Below are 8,764 nucleotides of genomic sequence, written 5' to 3' on the forward strand. Positions count from 1 at the left end.
GAATTAATTAGTATAATTTTATAAGGAACTAAGGATATTTTAAGGTGCAAAGCATTAAGAAAATAAAATAAATAATAAATTATAGGAGAGCACATATAGTAAGAGTGCAAAATGCAAATTATTCTATTTTTTAAGTGGTTTTTTTAAATTTATTATTACTTTGTAAGTTAATATATAATTTGAGTGATCTTATTAAAACAAAATATAAATAAATGTCTTTATTAGATAATTTTATTAAGTTGAACGACCATTCGAAAAATTAACTCTCTTAAAACCTTATGAGGCTTTATAATTTTTTCAACAAACTTCTTCAATTCTTTTTTGAGAAAACTTTTAAAAAACCTTTAATGGCGTTTTACAAAATTCAAAAGACACTTTCCTTGTGTTTGATTGAAAAAAAAAAAAAAAGGAAAATTCCTTTTCATCTATTTACAAAAAACAAAACACCTACCACCTTTTAACCTTTCTATAAACACTCGTCGATCATATATAAATTCACTTCTCCGCCTCCACTTCTCCCATTCACCAAACCAATTCATCACTCTCTGTATTTGATCTCTTACAATGACGACTATTAATTTCTCAATCAAACCCTCACTCTCATGGAAATCTCACCTCTCTTCCACCTCCCCCTTCACCGCCTCATCACCCCGCCACGTCATCCACCATCGTCAGACGCACTCACGTTTCATCATATTCGCCACGTCATCAAAACCAACAGTCCTAGTAGCCGAAAAACTCGGAGAAGCCGGACTCACTCTCCTAAAACAATTCGCTGACGTGGACTGTTCATACAGCCTCACACCTCAAGAACTGAACGCTAAGATCTCGTTATGCGATGCGTTGATTGTGCGGAGTGGAACGAAGGTGAACAGAGAGGTGTTCGAGTCGTCAGGTGGAAGGTTAAAAGTAGTTGGAAGAGCTGGTGTTGGTATTGATAATGTGGATCTTGCTGCTGCTACTGAACATGGATGTCTCGTTGTTAATGCACCTACGGCTAATACTGTTGCTGCTGCTGAACATGGAATCGCTTTGCTTACTGCTATGTCGAGGAATATTGCTCAAGCTGATGCTTCCGTTAAAGCTGGTTAGTAGTATATGTTAGCTTAATTTGGTTTCATTATCTATATAAATGACGGTGTATGGAGATATAATTTGTTTCGTTTGAGTATGAGATTGTTTTTACGAGAGTTTGATTACAATATCATTGCTATGGTGTTGTAGAGTAGATCGGATCTATATTGTATATTAAATCTAGTTATAATGGTGTTCAATTATCATAGACAGAATTTCCAAATATATATATATATATATATATATATATATATATATATATATATATATATATATATATATTGGTTGAGGGATGGGATGCAGATCAAAATTTTATGTCCTTTGTCTGAAACCTTGGCGTATGTCTAAACTGCTATTTGTTTTTTATATCTATATAATGTATGCAGATCTTTTCTGAATCTAATTTGTTCCGTAAGTGTGAATAGATGTAGTTTAAATATGATATTATGACTAAAAATCATTGCTATGCAGCTACGGTTTTTATAGTAGATCGGATCTATGTTAAATTGATCGAAACGATTTAGTTCCTATGTTAATGAGGATATCCGCCAATCTGTGTGTCATAGTACGAGTGTTAATGGCTTGGTGAGGCGCACTCAAACTAGTACAGGCTTGCACCTGGCCTTGCTTAGGGGGCGCTTCATTTCTAGGCACTAAAAAATGCTGGCCAGAAAAGTATAATTTTTGTTGGCAAGGTCATAAAGTGACATATGAAACGAAGGAAAATAATTTGAAAATTTTTGCTATTGTTAGAAAAAGGAAATTGGAGATTTCATATGAGAAAACTAGTTGCTAAACCTTTATTAGATTTTAAGCTACATCTTTGATGTGAACAAAAAATTCAGAATGATTTTGGACTTATTGCATGATTTTGTTTTCAAATATTTCACTAAATTGTAGTAGTAGTTTTTTCGGTTCTTTCCATATACATTTTTTCTTGTGTTTAGAGTTATTATTATTGTGCATGATTCTATTTTCTTTTTAAATTCTTTTGATCTTTCTTTACTCGCGTTTTAATTTACACTTTTCTAGGCTTTTTCGTCTTTGACAATACTGTGTGTTACCTGTTGCAATTACCTTGTGTTAAAACTGCATTCTTAGTCTCATTCACTTTTTTATTGGGACTCTGAAATGTATAGTAAGCGTGGTGAATGATGAAAGTTTATGTGGACATCTCTTCTAATAATCAATCTTGAAGAAACAGGAAGGTCTAACATAATCAGCAGCAACCTCTTTTTGGTCTCATTGCTGTTGCATCACATCTGGCTGATTTTTCTTCCACAACCCTTTTCCCCTTCTAAGTGTACGTCATATTTGGATTACAAACCCTCAATTAAGACTTGCTGGGTCGCTGCCTAGGCAAAGACCATAACGCCAGTTCTGTATTTATCTTTGCTACTTTGTTCATATGTGTATTGATGTAGGTTGATAATATTAATTGCAATTATAGCATTTTTGTGGCTGCTAGTATTTCTTCAATCATCCTAGTTGGTTTTGTATCCGGAGATCATAACCTCTGAAACTTTACCATGATATGGTTTCCAGGGAAGTGGCTGAGAAACAAATATGTTGGTGTCTCCTTAGTTGGCAAAACACTTGCTGTGATGGGTTTTGGAAAGGTTGGATCAGAAGTTGCCAGGCGAGCTAAGGGGCTTGGCATGCATGTTATTGCTTATGATCCATATGCCCCTGCTGATCGCGCACGTGCCATTGGGGTGGAGCTTGTTAGCTTTGATGAAGCCATTGCTTCTGCAGATTTTATCTCACTTCACATGCCCCTTACTCCTGCAACTAACAAGATCCTAAATGATGAAACTTTTGCAAAGATGAAAAAGGGAGTACGAATTGTAAACGTTGCTCGTGGAGGAGTGATTGATGAAGAGGCTTTGGTCAGAGCACTTGATGCAGGAATTGTAGCACAGGTCCTGGCATACATCACACACTTACTTTTGAAACTGCTTCTTTCTGTGTATTTCGCTTATATTCATGTCTGTCTGACAATTGAGAGTCTGAAACCAATATTTACTTTCCAGCTTTGTTGTCCAGTACTGGATTAAACTATAAAATAGGCTTTCTCGTATAGCTTTATCTGTATTGACGTAAAAATAGATTTGCAGGCAGCACTTGATGTCTTCACTGTGGAGCCACCAAAGGATAGTAAGTTGGTTCTACATGAGAATGTAACTGCAACTCCTCATCTTGGTGCTAGTACTATGGAAGCTCAGGTAGCTTGATGTCCGCATTTGTTTCACACTTTTTGTACCAGTTGATACATGTCTTAGTACTGTTTGAACCTCTTGTTCAGGAAGGGGTGGCCATTGAGATAGCAGAAGCTGTTGTTGGAGCTTTGAATGGAGAGCTTGCAGCTACTGCTGTCAATGCTCCAATGGTGCCTGCTGAGGTAAATGTGCTGAATATTTACTGGTTATAATCCCTTTATTATATTTGTTCAAATAATAGAGGCTCAGTACATTGCCTTCAACTGCATTAGCCTGCCCACTTAGTTAATTCTTGCCTGTTTCAAGTTGACCAGTTATTCATAATTGTAGAAGGTCTCCTCCCAACTTATAGATAAGTGCGTTGTTTTTTTTTTTTCTTTTTCTTTTTTCCATATTGTATTTTGAGGAAGGGGCCTTGGAAGATTAGTTTGGACTTGTGGTTAAAGGAAATATCATTTCTACCTCTCTATAATGCAGGTGCTTTCCGAGCTGAAGCCTTTTGTTGCACTGGCTGAAAAACTTGGTAGACTTGCTGTCCAACTAGTGGCAGGTGGGAGTGGTGTGAAATCAGTGAAAGTAACCTATGGTTCAGCTAGAGCACCTGATGATCTTGACACAAGATTGCTTCGGGCCATGATAACTAAGGGATTGATTGAGCCTATTTCCAGTTCTTTTGTGAACTTGGTAAATGCAGATTTCACTGCTAAACAGAGGGGGCTAAGAATAGCTGAAGAAAGATTTCTTCTAAATGGTTCGCCAGAAAGTCCTCTCGAGTTCATTCAGGTTCAGATTTCCAGTGTGGACTCCAAGTTTGCCAGTGCTCTTTCTGACTCTGGAGAGATTAGAGTCGAAGGAAGGGTTAAAGATGGAATCCCTCATTTGACTAAAGTTGGATCTTTTGAAGTGGATGTGAGCTTGGAAGGCAGCCTCATTCTCTGCAGACAGGTTGATCAGCCAGGAATGATCGGAAAGGTGGGTAGCATCTTATCTGAGGAAAATGTGAATGTAAGTTTCATGAGTGTTGGAAGGATTGCTCCAAGGAAGCACGCTGTTATGGCTATTGGGGTGGACGAGCAACCAACCAAGGAGGCATTGAAGAGGATTGGGGAAATTCCTGCTGTTGAGGAGTTTGTTTACCTTAAGATATAGGCACTGTCAGATTTTCTGTCTGAATTCTCTATGAATCCAATTTTGGTATTGTTGTTTGTCTACAAGTAGTTTAATCTAGGATACAAAATAATTTGGATATGAAATTAGAAGTGTACTGCATTTGAGTTGTCAATTGGTTTGACAATCTTTTTTCGGCTTTACAGGGGTTGAGCATTGGATTTTTCTTCCGTCAAACTTGTCTTTTATAATATGTTTTATTAGTTATTATTTATCATTGGCCACATTTGTTTTAGGGGAATTTGATATGGACGCAGTTTCCTTAGTTCAGTTGAGGGAGTTTGATGAGAGCACAAGCTATAAAGTGTCAATTACATACATTCTTTTAGCAGATAATAATGGTTCTGGGACCATGAATGATATGTTCCTGCAGGAAAGGGCGACCAATTGGTGACTCCTAATTCTTGTAGCTAATGAGTAACCTGCACGGGCTGACAACTCTTCCTTCAATAGAGGTAACCTTAATTATAGTGGAAGTTAAAGAAGAAAGAAAGGTAGAGGGAAGAATAAGTACCGCAAATGGAAGTCCAGAGGGAGTTGGAAATGTGCAGTACAGCCATGTCCGCAAGTTGAGAAAGGGTGTGGAGATAGCAGAGAATAACTGGAGAGCGTTGAACAAGAAATCTAATGTCACCTTACATTTTAAATTTTTTATTATCATTCCTATGCTCTAGCACAATTTAAAGGTTCAAAAATGCCCTTAAACTATGTGAAATTAAACAAAAATGTCATCCGTTCATAGTTTGGTCTAAAACTGCTCTTAAACTAATACTTAAATGGGTCAAAAATGCCCCTATTGTTACTTAATTGGATCAAAAATGTCCTTTTCCTAAAAAAAAATCTTTTCTTTTAAATTCCCTTTTAACTAATAAAAAAGTGGGAGGTGATTTTTGTCTTCTTAATCTCATTTTATTAATAAAAATAAAACTACCCCATGTACTTTTTTAACTAATAATATATATCATATATTCATATATAAGATCATAGTAATCCCACCATTAATTTTCATTTAGATAACGATAAAATTCTTTTTCCTAATAAAATAGAAAATATTTTTATTTCTTAATCTTTTCCGAATTGATGTAGGATAAGCTTTTGCTGATGTAATCCTTGATTTTGAAGTTAAAATGAAAAAGTATCAACAATAACTCCATTGATGATATTTTAAAGATATTTTGTGATTTGAAGCAATGTAATAAATTTTCGTGTTTTATGGCATTATGATTGTTAAGATAAACGTAATAGGTTCGATGCCAAAAATCTTAAAATTGAACCCATAGAGTTTAAATTCTGGATCCGCCTATGATCTTCCTCCTTATGGTTTCAGTTACAGAATTTGAAGTGGCTTTTGAATTAAAAAAAAAAAAAAAAAAAAAACGTATTCCAGTATATATATACTCATGATATCAACAACTTTGAAGAGAAGGCTCATTCATTGGGGACGTTGATGCCAAAAAGAATGAGCGTGAGCATTTTGATTAATTCTTTAGGCTCTGATGATAATTACTTGAATGAGCCTTTACTTGGGCATAAAAAATTCGACTATAATAATTAGGTATTTATGTACGAATGATGCTCTTATAATTTAGGTTTATTTGATGACGCTTATTTTTGGTGGGTTGTAATATTATTATCCCCTTTTTATACGCTTTATATTTATATTACTTGGAGTTATCTTGCTGCAAATTTCCTTTTATTGGGAGGCTTCTCATCTGAGTTCTCAATGGGCAAAATAGTTAGGTGTGATTCCATTTGTTTGTAATTTTGATGTTATCCCTTTGTGCATGATGTGCAATGAAATAATTATCCCGCTGATTTGCTAACTATTTTCTCTCCATAAGGACTTACTTTGCCCTTTGTTTCGCATATAATTCATCATTTTCATAAATTTGCATTTTTTTAATTAAAGTTTTACTTTATAAACCAAGTGCATCAAAAATCAGTAATTGATATGGGTATACACGCGCATCGCGTGTGCTCAAATCATTATTTAATTAGTGAATGCAAGTTAATTTTCTTTTTATTTAATCTGAGAAGTTATTTCTAAATCGAAACAAACCATCCTACTTTTGAATATTCTCTGTTTGCAGGTTTTGCGAAATACATATTTCTTCGTATTTTTGTTAATTTTGCTGAAGATATTTACATGCATTTATTAAATTTAAAGTAAAATTCATTTACATATTCATACCATTAAAAACTATATTATCTTAATTAGCATCAAGATATTTATTTCTTGAAACTACGCGTCCTGCTATTATGAATTTTGTTTAATGAATGAAATTTAAATGGTAAAATCGGTATTCTAATTTCAACATTTTATATTTTATAATTTAAAATCTTTTAAAATATATAGTATAAATTTGGCCAAATGCATAACCAGTCCCTTAAAGTTGTCACAATTTTTCATTTTGACATTTTAATTAACCATATTTTTTATTGGACATCTAAAGTATCTTCACAATGTGCCGTAAACCCCTCTCTGACAAGCGACCAAAAGTTACCGGCAATATCCTTGGTTCCATTTCCCAAAAAAAAATTGACCCCTTCCGGAGCTTATTAGCCGGTGCAATTTGAACAGCTCCTTTAAACCGGAGGTAGAGCTTTTTCTCGGAAAAATATTTTCAGTAAGATGGAGTTACAAATCAGGTAATGAACAGATTGGACTGTTTTATGATGCAGTGGTTATTGGTAGTGAGATGATACCAATTATCCTCTTTGACATCATTGATCCTTGTTGTCTCTCGGTTTATCTCTGTATTCCACCAGATGTGGCATTTGGGCCCGGATGTTCATAATTTCTATGTTGTTGATGAAAATAAATGGTAAAGGAAGAGAGAAAAATTTGTCAAGTGTTTCTGCAAGGGTGAACAGTGAAGAGGCTGTTTTGATGGCCGATGAAGGATAGGTGGTGGCGAGAGAGAGGATTAGGTTGTGCAGGTGGTTGAAGGGGGAGATGGTGGAAGGATAAGGAGAAATAAATTAAAAAATCTTTTTCCCACGCGCTTGAGTATGGTGTGACTCACCGTGATTTGCCATGTCATCAGTTTGTGTTTAATAGACACACATTTATTAAAGTTGAAGTGTTCAATAGGAAACATCGTTAGTGGAAGTATCAAAATGAAAAATTGTGATAACTTTAAGGGGTTGTTTATGCATTTGGCCTATAAATTTTATAAAAATGATAGACTAGTACCTAAAAAAATGTGTATAAGATGCATAACATTCGTTAAACCTGGTGTTGATAGCAATATTTGATATTTATACCACTTCGAACTAATTTAGAGAAGTGATAGAATCCTGCAAATTTAAAGCGTTCAATTGGAAAAAACGGCTAAGTTTGAGGGCTTTGTATGTATTATCCCTAAAAATGACAACTATTTTACTTTTTTCAACTTTAACCTCAAATAATATACGGAGGTAATGGAATCCTGCAAATTTTAAAGTGTTTAATTGGAAAAAGGGCCTAAGTTTGAGGGCTCTGTATGTATTATTATCCCTAAAAATGACAACTACTTCACTTTTTCCAACTTTAACCTCAAATAGCTTTTTTGCCCAATTTCAACTGCAATTATTTGTCCAAGATTTGCATGTGATGACCTGCTGCTTTCAAATGCCAAACTTGCCGTTACATACAAAATACAAGTCCACCTATCTGCATACCACTATGTCATAACTCTCTATCTCTTCTGTTTACCCCGTTTTTGGATAATCAATTAAATTTATGAATTAGGTATAAGATATGTGGCTATATCTTAAACTTATTTGATGAGGAAAAGTAATATATGAGTATGCTATAAGGAGAAGTCGGCTATCAATGATTTGCTATGGACGCGCGTTCCTATTAGCTCACAAGCGTTATTTGATTTAAGAAGTATGCGGAATAAACGCGACAAATGGGGAACAAATCTGATGTAAGAGAGAGATTTTGCATATATTTTGCTATTACATGAATGCTTGATCAGTTGAAGCCAACCCTCTAAAAGGAGGACAATGCCCCTTATTTATAGTGTTGCCCCATGGGCTTCATACAACATAAAAAATAATATAATAAAGAAAAAGTTCTGAGTTGGATTAGGTTGGGTTAGGTAGACCGTACGGTCTGACACCCGTACGATTGGCAGTTGAACACAGCAGGACGTCATCGACGTGTGGCAACCGCGCAACGGATCTCCCGGACCACCGGCCACGGTCAAACGGACATACGGCCTCGGACAACCGGTCACCGAAGAACCGGACCAACTGACGCCCTTCCTTGGCTCAGGTCCAAGCGTTTCCCCGGTTCAGAATGGGAGCCTTCATGC

The 8,764-nt window shown here is 35.4% G+C and overlaps 1 protein-coding gene across 1 annotated transcript; it reads left to right on the forward strand.

The window, feature by feature from the left end:
- The first annotated feature begins 467 nt into the window (after positions 1-467).
- On the forward strand, positions 468-4,672 carry LOC132606503 (D-3-phosphoglycerate dehydrogenase 1, chloroplastic-like). The gene is made up of 5 exons (XM_060320037.1): positions 468-1,087; positions 2,620-2,996; positions 3,192-3,299; positions 3,380-3,475; positions 3,771-4,672. Exons 1-5 carry the CDS (start codon positions 565-567, stop codon positions 4,440-4,442), a joined length of 1,776 nt encoding a protein of 591 aa, XP_060176020.1. The 5' UTR covers positions 468-564; the 3' UTR covers positions 4,443-4,672.
- Positions 4,673-8,764: the final 4,092 nt, after the last annotated feature.

This window comes from Lycium barbarum, chromosome 8, assembly GCF_019175385.1.
Source record: "Lycium barbarum isolate Lr01 chromosome 8, ASM1917538v2, whole genome shotgun sequence".
Lineage (NCBI taxonomy): Eukaryota > Viridiplantae > Streptophyta > Magnoliopsida > Solanales > Solanaceae > Lycium > Lycium barbarum.

Coding starts and splice junctions, on each gene's coding strand:
- LOC132606503 (XM_060320037.1), top strand. CDS start 565: ATGACGACTATTAATTTCTCAATCAAACCCTCACTCTCATGGAAATCT. Junction 2,997..3,191: donor ATGCAGGAATTGTAGCACAG/GTCCTGGCATAC, acceptor ATAGATTTGCAG/GCAGCACTTGATGTCTTCAC. Junction 3,476..3,770: donor CTCCAATGGTGCCTGCTGAG/GTAAATGTGCTG, acceptor TCTATAATGCAG/GTGCTTTCCGAGCTGAAGCC.